This window comes from Vipera ursinii, assembly GCF_947247035.1.
Source record: "Vipera ursinii genome assembly, chromosome: 7".
Classification (NCBI taxonomy): Eukaryota; Metazoa; Chordata; class Lepidosauria; order Squamata; family Viperidae; genus Vipera; species Vipera ursinii.
In genome coordinates, this window is record NC_139521.1 from 13,262,396 (window position 1) to 13,277,652 (window position 15,257).

Sequence of the window (15,257 nt, forward strand, 5' to 3'; positions counted from 1 at the left end):
ATGAGGACCCAGATTGTTGGGGGCAATTAAGCTGACTTTGTTATAATGCCGCTTGGGGTGTGTGTGTGTGAAAGCCCTAATAAGCAGGCATATACATAGAATGAAGGCTACTGCTAAGCTTGTAAGCCGCCCTGAGTCTTCGGAGAAGGGCGGGATATAAATGGAATTTTAAAAAAAAATGGAGATGGGCATCACCCCCCAGAGTCAGACATGACTGGGCAGGAGAAACTTTTACCTATATTCCATAAAGCATAAACTCCCAGACTTTCTAATGCATGCTGCAAAACATGAGGAAATACAACCAATTGTATACCTATTGTTTATTTATTTATCAAATTGGTGCGCCATCCAGGGTGACTCTGGATGGTTCAAACGAAAACAAGACGACGTCACGTACAAAAAAATAAATGCAAGAATAACAATAAGACAGGAACAAAGCAATAGCCTGATGCAGTGATTGACATTAGTGCTGCTAATGACCAGCCTGAAATAATACGATCTCATAAAATATTCTGGAAGGTTACATGAGTTGAAAGGAAACAAGAGTACAGAATGGGGTTTTCAAACTTGGCCCTTTTAGGACTTGTGGACTTCAATTCCCAGAATTCCCTAGCTAGTGTGCCTGGCTGAGGAATTCTGGGAGTTGAAGTCCACAAGTCCTAAAAGGGCCAAGTTTGAAGACCCCTGAAGTAACCAATCAGAACGATAAGCATCTATTTACTGCTAAGCTTGTAAGCCGCCCTGAGTCTTCGGAGAAGGCATATAAATGGAATTAAAATAAAAAAATAAAAAAACATTTAGAAAAAAAACGTCCCTCCGTTTGGGTTAAGTCCATTTCTCTATACTTATTACACTACGGAGGGGGGGAAAAAAACCTACTTTTATGTAAGATATGACACGGTTTCTACAAGGCAGTCCTTGCTACCTAGAAAGTTAAACTGCGTATTTTCAGCTGAGCCGATGCAGAAAGTAGAAGGCACTTTTTTCTCTCCTTTTTTTAACCCTAGCTCGCCAGACTCGATGTGGGAGAAGCACCACGGTGCACTCAACTGGCAAACAGCGCAAGATTTTTTTAAAATCATTTTTTTTCTTTTTTTATTGAAAAGTTTTTCAGTACATTTTATCTTTAACAAAACAAAACCCCTCCCGACCCCCTCCCCTCTTCCCAACCCACCCCAACACCTCCCTCCCTCCCCTTCCCCGACTTCCCAGAGCTAAATACAAGGTATAAAAGTAAAAACAATCATAATCTACCATATGCAAACGACAATAGGCTATTAAATCTATCGCGCTTTAACTCCTATAAAATGACTACAAGCAATATAAATATCACATCGGTACTTATTCAAATGCTAAATGAAACTTTTTTTAGTCCCATATTTATTCTGGATGTAATCAATCCATTTTGCAAGCAGCACGAGATTTCGAGTCCGCCAGGTCAGCCTCCTCAAAAAAAAACTCCGTCCTATTGCAAATAAATGTCTTTCTAGACAGGAGCACGAGTGAGTTAAAACACGCCCGCCACCGATGTGCCTTCCTGTCTCTCTCTCTCTCCCCGCGAGATTGAACGCGTGGAATGAAGTGAAATCTTTTAATAATGCAGGGGTCTTCAAACTTGGCCCTTTTATGACTTGTGGACTTCAACTCCCAGAATTCCTCAGCCAGCCAAGCTGGCTGAGGAATTCTGGGAGTTGAAGTCCACAAGTCATAAAAGGGCCAAGTTTGAAGACCCCCTGAATTACAGAATAACAGAGCTGGATGGGACCTCGGAGAGGGCGGGGGGGGGAGGGAACCAACTGTGCTGGTTGCAAAAAATGTTACCCAAAAAAACAAAAAACCCACCCACAAACGTGGTGTGTTTTAAACTGGAAAAGCTGCCCAGTTCCTTTAAATCGGGGCTACGTAGACCAGGGGGTCTTCAAAACTTGGCCCTTTCATGACTGGTGGACTTCAACTCCCAGAATTCCTCAGCCAGCCAAGCTGGCTGAGGAATTCTGGGAGTTGAAGTCCACCAGTCATAAAAGGGCCAAGTTTGAAGACCCCTGAATTACAGAATAACAGAGCTGGATGGGACCTCGGAGTGGGCGTGGGGGGGGAACCAACTGTGCTGGTTGCAAAAAATGTTACCCCCCCCCCAAAAAAAAACACCCACCCACAAACGTGGTGTGTTTTAAACTGGAAAAGCTGCCCAGTTCCTTTAAATCGGGGCTACGTAGACCAGGGGGGTCTTCAAAAACTTGGCCCTTTCATGACTGGTGGACTTCAACTCCCAGAATTCCTCAGCTAGCGTGCCTGGCTGAGGAATTCTGGGAGTTGAAGTCCACCAGTCATAAAAGGGCCAAGTTTGAAGACGACCCCCTGAGTCGTAGACCTTCTCTCCAGGGCAAAACTTGAAGCAGTTTGGGCAGAAAAACTTTTTTTTAAAAAAAAAAAAAAGAGGCACAAGTGCCCAAGCCTAAGAAGCGGGGAGGAGGAGTGGGGGGGGGGGGGGGAAGAGACCGGGAAGGGGGGGGGTGGTCAGCGAGAGGTGCGGCTATCGGGAAGGAAATTTCGAAAAAAATCTAAATCTGGCTTCGACTGAGACGAAGTCACCGCCCACGCTCCCCCCACCAAGGGTTGCCGGGGACAGCCTTCCGCTCGGGGGACGCCGCCCTGGCTCCTTCGCGGCCGCTTCTTCTGAGGAGGCGACTCCGACGTTGCGGAACCGTCGGGAGAAGTTGCAAGAGGCAGCCGGGGTGGGGTGGTGGTGGTGGGGGTCTTTCGGAAGCTTCGCCGGGTAAGTAATAACGCCAGAGGAGGTCCCTGTGTTTCGGTGTTTCTTTCAATTCGTGTTTTTTTTTTAACTTTAAAGCAGGGGTCTTCAAACTCGGCCCTTTTATGACTCATGGACTTCAACTCCCAGAATTCCTCAGCCAGGTGGCTGAGGAATTCTGGGAGTTGAAGTCCATGAGTCATAAAAGGGCCGAGTTTGAAGACCCCTGCTTTAAAGATTAAACCTAAATTTATGAAGCTGTACCTAGCAACCAGCTCGGCGTAGAAAGCCCTCCCGTGTGAGTTGGGGATTAAGCCTGCGTTTTTGTTTTTAATTTTATTTTTATTTTATTTTATGTATTGCCTTCTGTGGGGGTGACAGGTGCAAGGAAGAAGAGGAAAAGCAAGAAGACGCGGTGATAATTTAGACCTGAACCGTCCTGTGATGATGTTTGAGTTATATATGGTACTGATGATGTGAGAGGCGTCTGAGGTGACACGTATGAAGAAAAACGCGCTAGGGAAATGTTAATAATAATAATAATAATAATAATAATGATGATGATGATGATGATGATGATGATGATGATGATAATAATAATAATAATAATAATAATAATAATAATAATAATAATAAAGTTGGAAGGGACCTTGGAGGTCATCTAGTCCAACCCCCTGCTGAGGCAGGAAACCCTATACCATTTCAGGCAAATGGCTGTCCAGTCTCTTCTAAAAAACTTCCAGTGTTGGAGCATTCACCACTTTTGGAGGAAGGTTGTTCCACTGGTTAATTGTTCTAACTGTCAGGAAGTTTCTCCTTAGTTCTATGTTGCTTCTCTCCTTGACTAGTTTCCATCCGTTGCTTCTTGTCCTGCTTTCAGGTGCTTTGGAGAATAGCTTGGCTTTCAAATAAAACGTCTCGAATGTTAAAGGTGGAACGGTGATATCGTGCTTTGGGGAATATGTGGATTGTGTAGAATCACTGCTGCTCCCTTGTGTGTAGGGATGGGGCTTACAAAGATTCCTTTGATTCACCCATTAGTGACGAAGGACCTAGCCCGAAGTCATAGGTGGGCATGTATGCTCACACAGGCTTTACGTTCATTCAGTGTGGTATTACATGTAATGCTTTTGCTGATGGTTTTCATTTAAAGAACGCACCAACAATGTTGACTAGAGTAAGCCCCAACCTATCATTCGGTTACTATGAGTCCTCACAATTCTTGTGATGTGCAAGATGTGATGAATTCATACGCTTTTTTATTTTTTGGCCAGAAAACAAAGACACTTCTTGCGCAATAACTTTTCTAATAAAAATATGCCACATCTCTCTCTTTGGCTGCTGTTCTCCTAATGTTTATGTGTTGTTGTTTTTTTTCTTCCTGGCTCCACATCGATTAGCAGAGTTAGACTTAATCCTCTTATAAATAGTTTAGACTTTATTCTCAGTCTCTGAAAGAAGATCTTAGTTTCAATTTCTGTTTCCTGTCTCTGTGATTTGTCTGCATTGCTGAGGAATAGGCAGAGAGAAAGTAAATCTGGATGTTCTCCCAAAGAATAGGAGTTGTGCCTGTGAAACACTGGTGGAAATAGAACTATGAAAATAAAATAATTGTTTATTGCTAATACAACATGGGCTGCTAATCATGGCCATACACATTGTGTATAACCGCTATAGACATCTACCTGCTAGGGATAGATCTGTTGGTTCTTGGAGTACAGCTACTACTGAACCTATGACAAGTTATGAGCCCAAAATTTATGTTGCTAAATGAAACATTGGTTAATAGAGTTTTGCCACATTTTACAACTTTTCTTGCCACGGTTGTTAAGTGAATCATTGCAGTTAAGTTAGTAACATGGTTATTAAGTGAACCTGAGTTCCCCGTTGAATTTGCTGGTCAGAAGGTCGCAAAAGGGAATCACATAAACCCCCCCAGGACACTGCAGCCATCATAAATATGAAACCAGTTACCAAGCATCTGAATTTTGATCATATGACCATGGGGATGCTGCAATGGTAGTGTGAAAAGTGGTCATAAGGCACTTTTTTCACTGCCATGGTAACTTTGAACGGTCACTAAATGAACTGTTCTTCGAGGTCCACCTGTACATTGGCAACAAGTTGAATCTATACAGCAGGGGTGTCAAACTCAATTTCATTGAGGGCCACATCAGCATTGCGGTTGCCCTCAGGGGGCCGGGTGGGTATGGCCAGGGTGGGCGTGGCCTACTGGGTGGGCGTGGCTAGAGTGGGTATGGCCTACTGGGTGGGCGTGGCCAGCTCTACATCGTTTGCATCAAGGGTGCCTATGGGGGCCTGGGCAGGAGTGGGACAGATCTGAGGGTCTCTGGCAGGAGGAGGGTCTCTGGGCCAGGGCCAAGGCAGTGGGGGCCGTTCCCTCACTGTTTCCAGGATGGCTTTGGGGGCCACATGAAACCACTTCGCGGGCCGGATCCGGCCCCCGGGCCTTGTGTTTGACATGTCTGCTATACAGTCTTGGTTGCAATGAGAAGTTGTCTTATCTGAAGTTCCTGGTTCGTTCAACCTAGTATTGCCAATGCTGATTGGCAGTGGTTCATCCAGAAGTGCAGCTGGAGCATCCTCAGCCATTGCCATAGACCTACAGCCCCACTTGGTCTATCTGCTAAGCTTGTAAGCCGCCCTGAGTCTTCGGAGAAGGGCGGGATATAAATGGAATTAAAATAAAAAATCTATTTCATGGTCCATTTTTCCTTTAATCTATTGGCCATCAGAGATATGGTTGGTTGGTTGGGGAAATTCTCTGGAAAGGGAAAGGAATCTGTAGGCAGGAGACCATTTCAGAATTCTTCGCTTGCGTTCTTTGGTGTCTAAACTTAAAGCAGATGCAGAACATGTAATCATATGTAGTCTGCCCCGATGTGTCACAAATAAGAGACAGTCATGTTGCCTGTGCACACTTACTCCTACAAGAAATGAATGGGTAAAATGCACTATAGTTTGTCTTTGCAATGGATATTAATCACTGAGAAATTGTGATAGCATTCCTAGAATATTCAAGGGAATCTAAAGAACCAGAGGAAGCTGGCCTAGCCGAAATCAAGTAATTTAAACAAATAATATGATCATGAAAGTGGTGAATTAAAATGGAGGAAAAATTAAATATTTTTAGGATGGGCTCATTATAAAGATTTGCAATCACATGATCATTTTAGGTCCTCCCCATTCTGTAATTTATTATAATCTGTAATTTCTCTCTTCCGTGGCAGTCACACTGCTCACTGTCTTGTATCTTAATTTGCTTAAAATCGGTGCACATTAGTTATGACAAGAAATGATAACCTGTTTTTTTCTTTGATACAAAGGTCAAATTGACCTGAATGTATTAGTTTTCACAATTGTTTCCTTCATCAGGACAGAATTAAATGGGAATAACAGTAACAAATTTGGAAAATAAACTCTATGTGCTTTGTTCAAACATTTTGTGGAGTAGTTCTGTTTAACTCTTGCTAGCCATGGCATAGATATTGTTTGAAAAGTTACCGAGGTGAATATACCAAGTATGCATATTTAAGATCAGTTATATTAGTTAATTTATTAAAACATTCCCTACAGATGTCTAGATAAATATAACATATATCTATGATATATTCAGATTTGGGTTTGCACTCATGTTTTTCTGTACTGATAAGCAGAGGTTTATATGTTTGATTTACCAAGAGTTGATTCAGCATGATCAGAGGGATGCTGACAGTTACAATTTAACAACTTTTATAGGGCTGTGTATTCCACAATCTTGCAAATATCCACTCATTTGTGACTACATCCCATTGAATTTCTGGGAATGAATTCTTTTTAAAACTATTATATCGTGCCTCTACATTGAAATATATAGGGTCACATAGCAAATCTGTAATCTAGACATTAGGGAGTGCCAAATACACTAAAACCAGGGCTTTTTTTCCTCATAGAACGCTCAGAACGGAGTTCCGGCACCTTTTTTGGATGGAATCTTGTAGGGTAGGCAAGGTGGGTTGTATGACATATGTGAGTCTTTTACAAAAGACCTTTTTCTTTTACAAAAAAAGCACTGACTAAAAACCATGATTTCCAAGTTGCTAGAAAAAGTTCTAGCTATTCTCAAAATGCTGTTGCAGTGTGCCTGCCTGTTCAAAATATAAATCTCTTGGGTTATTTAGCTTAAACATCTGAAATTAATAAGCAACTTGATTTAAAATGGTATGGCAAAAAAACCAACTAACCATGTGGCCTTCCCTTTTACTCAGCCAAGGGAGAATCATGGGATTGTACTTAAATAAACGGAATGCCTCATGAGAGTAACCCAATGAAGGTGCTAAAAGGTATTATCAGCCAAATACTTGGGAACACATCCATGACAGATCTCACAGCAGTTGTAGAAAGGAATAAAGGAATAATTCCAAGAAGAGAAAGCACACGGTGAGAATCAGAGCAAATATTCTCGAAACGTAATTCTGATTAAATGTACTTTTTCTCTGATTTTTCTACTTCTAGGTCAATTGGGTTTATGGCATGCAGAGGAGACATCCTTCGTAAAAGGTTCAGATATAAAAGTGTTAAAAAGAAAATGTAAATTTGATATGTCAATCTTTGTCCACAATTGATCTGGATAAAGACCATCAGGATCAAGGAAACTTAAATCAGGTGCAACAAAATTGCTTTCTTGGGTTCCTTTTGTCCTTTTGCTATGCTTCTCTTTTATTTTCTCTTGTGCTCCGGTGTTTAAAGCCAGATATGTAAACTCCGGTTTTCAAGGGATTGGGATTAGGAACCAAAAAAAGAAAATAGCTCTTAGTAGAGTTCCTGATCAGAAGATCGGCAGTTTGGCGGGTCGAATCCCGAGTGCCGCGTAACGGAGTGAGTGCCTGTTACTCGTCCCAGCTTCTGCCAACCTAGCAGTTCGAAAGCACGTAAAAATGCAAGTAGAAAAATAGGGACCACTACGGTGGGAAGGTAACAGCGTTCCATGCGTCTTTGGTGTCTAGTCATGCCGGCCACATGACCACGGAGACGTCCTCGGACAAGCGCTGGCTCTTCGGCTTTGAAACGGAGATGAGCACCGGACCCTAGAGTCGGAAACAACTAGCACGCATGTGAGGGGGAACCTTTACCTTAGAGTTCCTGAAGCTTTGGTTTCTCAAATATGGGTTTAGCTCTGATTTGAACTGAATAACAAAAATGTGCCCATGTTGAATCCACAGCTTTCATAATGGGGTATAAACTATATTTTATACCCCATTTGGGTATAAATTATATTTTGTGGTTAGCATATAGTCGAGCTCAGTGGTTTTTAGCCTTTTCTTCACCATGGACCCCGTTTAAATAACTTTTGTGGCCATGTACCATGGCCAGGAACCACCAAGACTTAACTCAAGATTTAACATACTAGTGTACTAACATGCATCAAGCTTTTTTAAAAAAATTATTCCCATTTATATCCCGCCCTTCTCCAAAGACTCAGGGCGGCTTACAATCTAAAGCACAAATCAATGTGCTTAGCAATAGCCTTCATTCTATGTATATGCTTGCTTATTAAGGCTTTCGGGGGGGGCAAGCGGCATTATTACAAAGTCAGCTTATTGCCCCCAACAATCTGGGTCCTCATTTTACCTACCTCGGAAGGATGGAAGGCTAAGTCAACCTTGAGCCTGGTGGGACTCGAACTGCACTAATTGCAGGCAGCTGGTGTTACTTAAGGAGGCATTAGCCCACTGCTCCACCAAGGCTCTTTTTTTGGACCCCCTGTGATGACATTGCAGCTCCCTGGGGGTGGGGGGGTGGGAACGGACCACAGGTTGAGAACCACTTGTCTAGCTGAATGTATAAGTAATAATGTCCAACTGTCATTAAAGCTACTTCTAGCTGTCTGTGTGATATTTGTAAATATTGACTGATTCTTATTTTTTAACCAAATTACTTAAAATTACCAAATGTATTATGTATTATAACATTCTAATTGCATTTAATTTTGTTTAATCTTTTAGATAATCATGATTTTTCCAATTTGGAGTCTTTGTTTTATCTCGATTGCTGGAGCTAAAAGTCTTTCTGCTGAAAAGATCATTCCGTTTTGTGATGTTGCTCATTGCAATTTTCATAGGAAGAGTCTACACACAATTCCACTGGGTCTGTCAAATGCTGTCTTGGGACTGGACTTGACCTCTAATAGCATTGTGCATATTGGAGATGCTGACTTAAAGTTTGCAGTCAATCTTAGAATACTTTTGCTTCAATCTAATTCAATTCAGACAATTGACGACCATGCCTTTGACTTCCTTGGAAAGCTGGAGCATTTGGATTTATCATGGAATAACCTAACCTACCTGTCACCCTCTTGGTTCAGAAATCTTTCTTCTTTACAAATGTTAAACATAAAGGGGAATTCCTACTTGAAACTCGGCAAATTGCCATTATTTTCTGGCTTACAAAAGCTAAGATATCTATACTTGGGAAACGATATTTTCTCTACTTTACAGATAAAAGATTTTGAAGGAATTTCAGTTCTTGAAGAACTGGAAATTGAGGGACAGAATCTTAAACAATACTCACCAGGAACTCTACAATCTCTTGAGCACATCAGTCACATTATTTTGAATGTAACTGTCAACTCCATATTGCGTTGGATTTTAAATGATGTTAAAAATTCTGTGGTGTTTCTTGAACTGAGAAATATACACAGTAACCTTTTATCCCTTGTCCATTATTTCAGAGAGATTCCAGTGATTGCTCAAAAGCTTGTATTTAGAGATAGTGAATTTTTAGAAAATGAAGTTTTTCCCTTAATGGAAGCATTTTCTGATATGAGCCAGCTACAAGAATTAGAAATTATAGATAGCAGATTACAGGGCACTGGGAATTTCTATACTAGTCAGCATGTTTCCAGTAATCTACATATAGTATCAATTAGGAATTTACAAATAGATTCATTTTACTTATTTTCAGATCTTTCAACCATGTGGTATCTTGTAGAGAATATTACCAGACTGACCATTGAAAATACAAAAGTTTTTCTAGTGCCTTGCAATTTTGCAAAAATGTTCCTTTCATTACAGTATCTTGATTTAAATACAAATTTGTTTCAGGATTTGTTTCTGGAGCATTCATTGTGTCCAGACAGTTGGCCTAAACTGCAGACTCTCAACGTTAGTCAAAATTCTTTGACCCATATTGATAGAACAGGTAGAAGTGTTGCTCATTTAGTCAGTCTTACTAACCTAGATATAAGTCAGAATAACTTGGAACAAATGCCAGAATCGTGCCTTTGGCCAAGAAGCTTGAAATATTTAAACATCTCTGGCTGTAAAATAGAGAAACTGACAAGTTGCATCCCTGACTCTTTAGAGATTCTGGATGCAAGCAACAATTTCCTCTATGATTTTAAGGTGAGCCTGCCTCATCTTCAGGAGCTTTACCTTAAAAATAATAGATTACAAGTTCTGCCAGATGCTGCCTTCATCCCTCATGTAAGTTTCTTGACTATTAGGGAAAACAGTGTGTTCATGATCTCTGAGCAGGAACTGGAGAAGTTTATAGAACTGAAGATGCTGGATGCCCGTTATAACAGCTTTCAATGCAAGTGTGAATTTGTTTCCTTTGTACAGTCTTATCCAAGAATAGATAATACCTTTACTGGTTGGCCTGAAAATTACATCTGCGATTCTCCAGATTATGTAAAAGGGGAGCAAATTGGAGTTGCCCAGCTGCAACTGACTGACTGTCATTTCACGTCTTTTGTGTCCATCCTTTGTATTCTGATAATCCTGATCATCTTGGTGGCAGCATTTCTTTGCTACAAGTTTCATGTCATCTGGTATATGCGCATGACCTTAGCCTGGCTTAAAGCAAAACGCAAGCCTCGAAGGACCCATGAACAGGCAGTCTGCTACGATGCATTCATTTCCTACAGTGAACAAGACTCTGAATGGGTGGAAAATGTTATGGTCCAGATGTTGGAACAAGCAAACCCTCCATTTAAACTCTGTCTTCATAAAAGAGATTTTATGCCTGGCAAATGGATTGTAGACAATATCATTGACTCCATTGAGAAGAGCTCTAAAACCCTTTTTGTGCTTTCAGAGAATTTTGTACGGAGTGAGTGGTGCAAGTATGAATTGGATTTTTCTCACTTCCGTTTTTTTGACGAGAATAACGACACAACCATTTTGATCCTCCTGGAACCTATTCCAACAAAAACAATTCCGGAAAGGTTTTGCAAACTCCGAAAATTAATGAATACCAAAACGTATCTTGAATGGCCAAGTGATAAAGATCAACAACAGTTATTTTGGTTTAATTTGAAAATGGCAATAAAAGCCTAGGTGAGAAGTTGGTATAATAGACCATTTCCATTAATTTTAGTAGCACCTCTGGTGTGAATAATTTGTTATGGTTCAGTCAGGCCAGTCCATTAGCAGGAGGCAAGTAGCCTTCCAGAAGTTTGATTCCTTTAACCCTGGACATTTCCTTTGACTGCTTTTCTCTCAGCAGAAATATCGAGAACATGCAACACTAGCTGTGTCCAAATTTTGCACATGTATCTCAACTCTTCAAATATTCATGAGAAAGAAGAAATTAGCAGGGGAGCAGCTAATGTGCTGAAAGATACAGTTCTAGCAGTCTTGAGAACCAATTGAGAAAGATTGGAAGAATTGATAGATAAAATTTATGGATTGCATTAAGCCACTTTTTGCATAACTATGCCATATTTAACAAGATTTTATCTGAATTCATGCATCATGCTAAGATGTAAATCTTGATTTACAAATCACAGCGGCCACATAGCACAGTAAGCCAAACCCAAAGAAACTGCATTATGTTTAGCGTGATGTGTCCACTGAGTTAACTTAGGTGTGCCAAGCAAATGAGGCCAGCAGGGGAACCAACACACATAGTTTTCAGTCATGATTAATTATAAAAAATAGCATCCGTTACATTCAGTGTTGAACAAGAGCATATACTATATGATCATTTTTTTTGGTTTAAATATTAAACAACAAATATAAATATAGTGTAACTTAAGTCCTTTTAGAGCTTTTCTTTTTCTTTTTAGGATTTGGTGGTTGCTAAGAGCAGACAACCACTTGCTGGCACATAATCAATCAGTCAATTGCTAGATGGCATTTTATTGGTTTTTGTTATCTTTCGAAAGCTCCCTGGAACTATTAAGAGATAGGCAGCATAAATATCAGTTAAACACAGAAAATGAATAAGTTGTTTGGTTGAATATATCCTAAGATGATCCATAAGCTGAGACTTCGTGTCATCTTCACTATTTGACAAAATGTTCAGCACGCTGGCATTAAAGCTTCATTTATTTTTTGAAGGGCAAAAGGATGCTTCCTGTAGTTATCTTAGTTTACTGATTGTAACATATGAAAAATGTATTTTCTGATAAAATTTTGTACTTACTGATTTAAATAAATATTTCGTACTTCTATATCCTAGCTATTCCTTTGGATCATTAAGAGATAGGATCCTTAACACTGTTAAGCTAAAACACAGAGCTGTATCTAGTTTCCATTGGAGTCAGCCATTCAGTGCTTTCCATAGCCAACATCTGCAGAAATAATAATCTTTTTTTAAAAAAATGACTTTTGTGGGAGTTAATTAAACTAAAATTAAATATGCCTTCTAGTGTTGTCCATTTATGGTAATTGTGTCTTAGAAGTGTGCAAACACTCTTGATTTCAATAGGAGTTGAGTGGATTTAATTCCATGGAATTGTGCCCATAGTTAATTCTGACAAGGGCAAAACATTTGGGTAACATGGTGGCTCAGTGGGTTAGGAAGCTGAGCTTGTTGATCAGAAGGTCGGCAGTTTGGCGGGTCGAATCCCGAGTGCCGCATAACAGAGTGAGTGCCTGTTACTCGTCCCAGCTTCTGCCAACCTAGCAGTTCGAAAGCACATAAAAAGTGCAAGTAGAAAAATAGGGACCACTACAGTGGGAAGGTAATAATGCCGCTTGGGGGGGGCGGGCGAAAGCCCTAATAAGCAGGCATATACATAGAATGAAGGCTATTGCTAAGCACATTGATTTGTGCTTTAGATTGTAAGCTGCCCTGAGTCTTCAGAGAAGGGCGGGATATAAATGGGATTTTTTTAAAAAAGGTAACAGCATTCCGTGTGCCTTTGGCATCTAGTCATACCGGCCACATGACCACGGAGACGTCCTCGGACAATCGCTGGCTCTTCGGCTTTGAAACGGAGATGAGCACTGGCCCCTAGAGTTGGAAACGACTAGCACACATGTGCAGGGGAACCTTTACTTTTACCTTTACCTTACGAATCATATAGAAAAGCTGATGAGACATTTATTTCAGTGCAGGATATTTTCAACATCTATTTATTGAACTGTGATTGTCAAAAGTTTTTAATCTTTGGTGGCCTGACCATCACTACCCAAACCCTTGCAGAGAAAGGGGGGGGGGAATGAAACTGCTTAGGATTACCTGCAACCTGGCATGTAGATTTCAAAAGAAAAAAACTATAAAGGAAGCCACAGAAAGGCAGAGGGTTCTTCATTTGGCAGGAGACGCTGCTGGAGTGAGAGGTGACTGGGTGAGGCATGGATTAGAGGAGGCACGGCTGCAAGAAGAACTAGGAAGGAGCCTTAAGGCAGCTGAGGCCAAAGAACAACCTGAAGAAAAGAATAGCACACAAACCTTGCCTGCCTAAAGTCAACAACAGTGCAACACAAGGCCGGACAGTAGTGGGGCAAACCCCTTGTCATTTAGATGTTGGAGATCTCAGCAAAAGAATATTGAGAGGAGAGACAGTTAACACACCTAAGCCTGTAGATAAGTGTGGGAGGAGAGAAAAAAAATGAACAGAAAAGCCTTTTTATACCGTTGGCTGGGGATGCTAGAAATAGAAAGCTGCATATCTTAATGATGACCAGTTGAGAAACACTGCTATAACGAAAGTAATAGAAATGTAATTCGTTTAAATTCAGTTCTACATATTAAGTTATATTTATGCTTGGTCACTATACACACACATCTCATAAAGTCTTGTAAATATACTGTGTACTACAGATAGTTCTTAAAACTATTCATTTAGTGACCAAAGTTACAACAGCACTGGGAAAAGTTACTTATGACCATTTTTCACACGCCTCTTGCCATGGTCATGTGATCAAAATTCAGACGTTTGGAAACTGATTCATATTTATGACTGCATGTCCTGGGGTCATGTGATCCCCTTTTGCGACCTTCTGACAAGCAAAATCAATGGGGAAGTCAGATTCACTTAACAACCATGTTACTAAACAATTGCAGTGATTCACTTAACAACTGATTCATTTAACAACTGTGACAAGAAAGGCCATAAAATGGGGCAAAACTCACTTAGCAACAGAAATTATTGTAAGTGGAGGACTACTTGTACATTTGCACTGTGATAAACCACCGTCTTCATTCTGTGTTGGGGTGTGTCTGGCTTCATTCACATACATTCTCACCATCCTGACAATACTTAAAAGATTCCAAGGAGGTTTATTGGTTTATTGCTTTTAATAAGCTCTATAGCAACAGTTTTAACAACTTCTTTGTTGCATGTAAAATAGACAGAAAACTTTTTTCCCTTAAGTATAAGTCCTAGTTGGCCCAACTTTAAATAGCACCAAAAGATTGGACAAGTTCTTTGTTTATATTTAAAGGTCATTTGTTCAAAACAAAAGTGTTAGTTTGAATTAGTGTTATAACTTATTAAAGCCACCTGCAGCTTTTATTGGAAGCCTAATATATAGATTATTGCTATATTCCACTTTTATTCTTTCATTGCTTTTAATCTGCCTGAAAGAAAATAGCAGGGTGACACACATTTGTATAACTAATGTTAATCAGTGCATATTTATGAGAAAAATACAAAGTATAAATTTTACATCTGCTATAACAATGAAAGCAACAATATATAGCTACAAAGTATCTTTAGATATTTTTTGTCTTGTAATTAATTCAATAACCATTCTCACTGCATTTACAAACCTATGTAAAAGTTAACTTTTATAAATGTGTTGCAAACTGTTTTTATAGTAGCTATACCATTGCACTCTAGACAGCAGTAAATGAGGGTGAAGGTTCATTCTCCAAGCTTGTGGGTTGGTTTCTGAACATTTCATTACCAAGCTAGGTAACATCTTCAGCAGTGTTTAGGCCATAAATCCTTCAGTGGCTGCCCCATGCTTCATGGCGGGGACTCAGGATCAAGGACGAGTGTAGGTGGAGCTCATTTCAAGCCAGAGTCAAGCAAATGCTTGGGACAAAAGTTGGTAGTAATAGACAAAGAGGGAGTGTGAAGATATTGACACTACAGGCAGGGTGAGATGTGCAAAGTGAGAAAACAGGAATGGAATTAACAGGAAGAAAGTGTGACGTGTTTGACAATGAGTTTGCTGAGAACGAAGAAAAGGACTTTAATAGCAATAACATTTAGACTTATATACCACTTCATAACTGTTGTGTATGCCACAATAACACCAGGTGG

At 40.2% G+C, this 15,257-nt stretch overlaps 1 protein-coding gene across 1 annotated transcript; it reads left to right on the plus strand.

Annotated features, from left to right (window-relative positions):
• The first annotated feature begins 2,683 nt into the window (after nt 1-2,683).
• On the plus strand, nt 2,684-12,367 carry TLR2 (toll like receptor 2). Its single transcript, XM_083368078.1, has 3 exons — nt 2,684-2,776; nt 7,268-7,417; nt 8,758-12,367. The coding sequence occupies exon 3, from the start codon at nt 8,764-8,766 to the stop codon at nt 11,089-11,091; it is 2,328 nt and encodes a 775-aa protein (XP_083224204.1). The 5' UTR covers nt 2,684-2,776; nt 7,268-7,417; nt 8,758-8,763; the 3' UTR covers nt 11,092-12,367.
• The last annotated feature ends 2,890 nt before the right edge of the window (nt 12,368-15,257 follow it).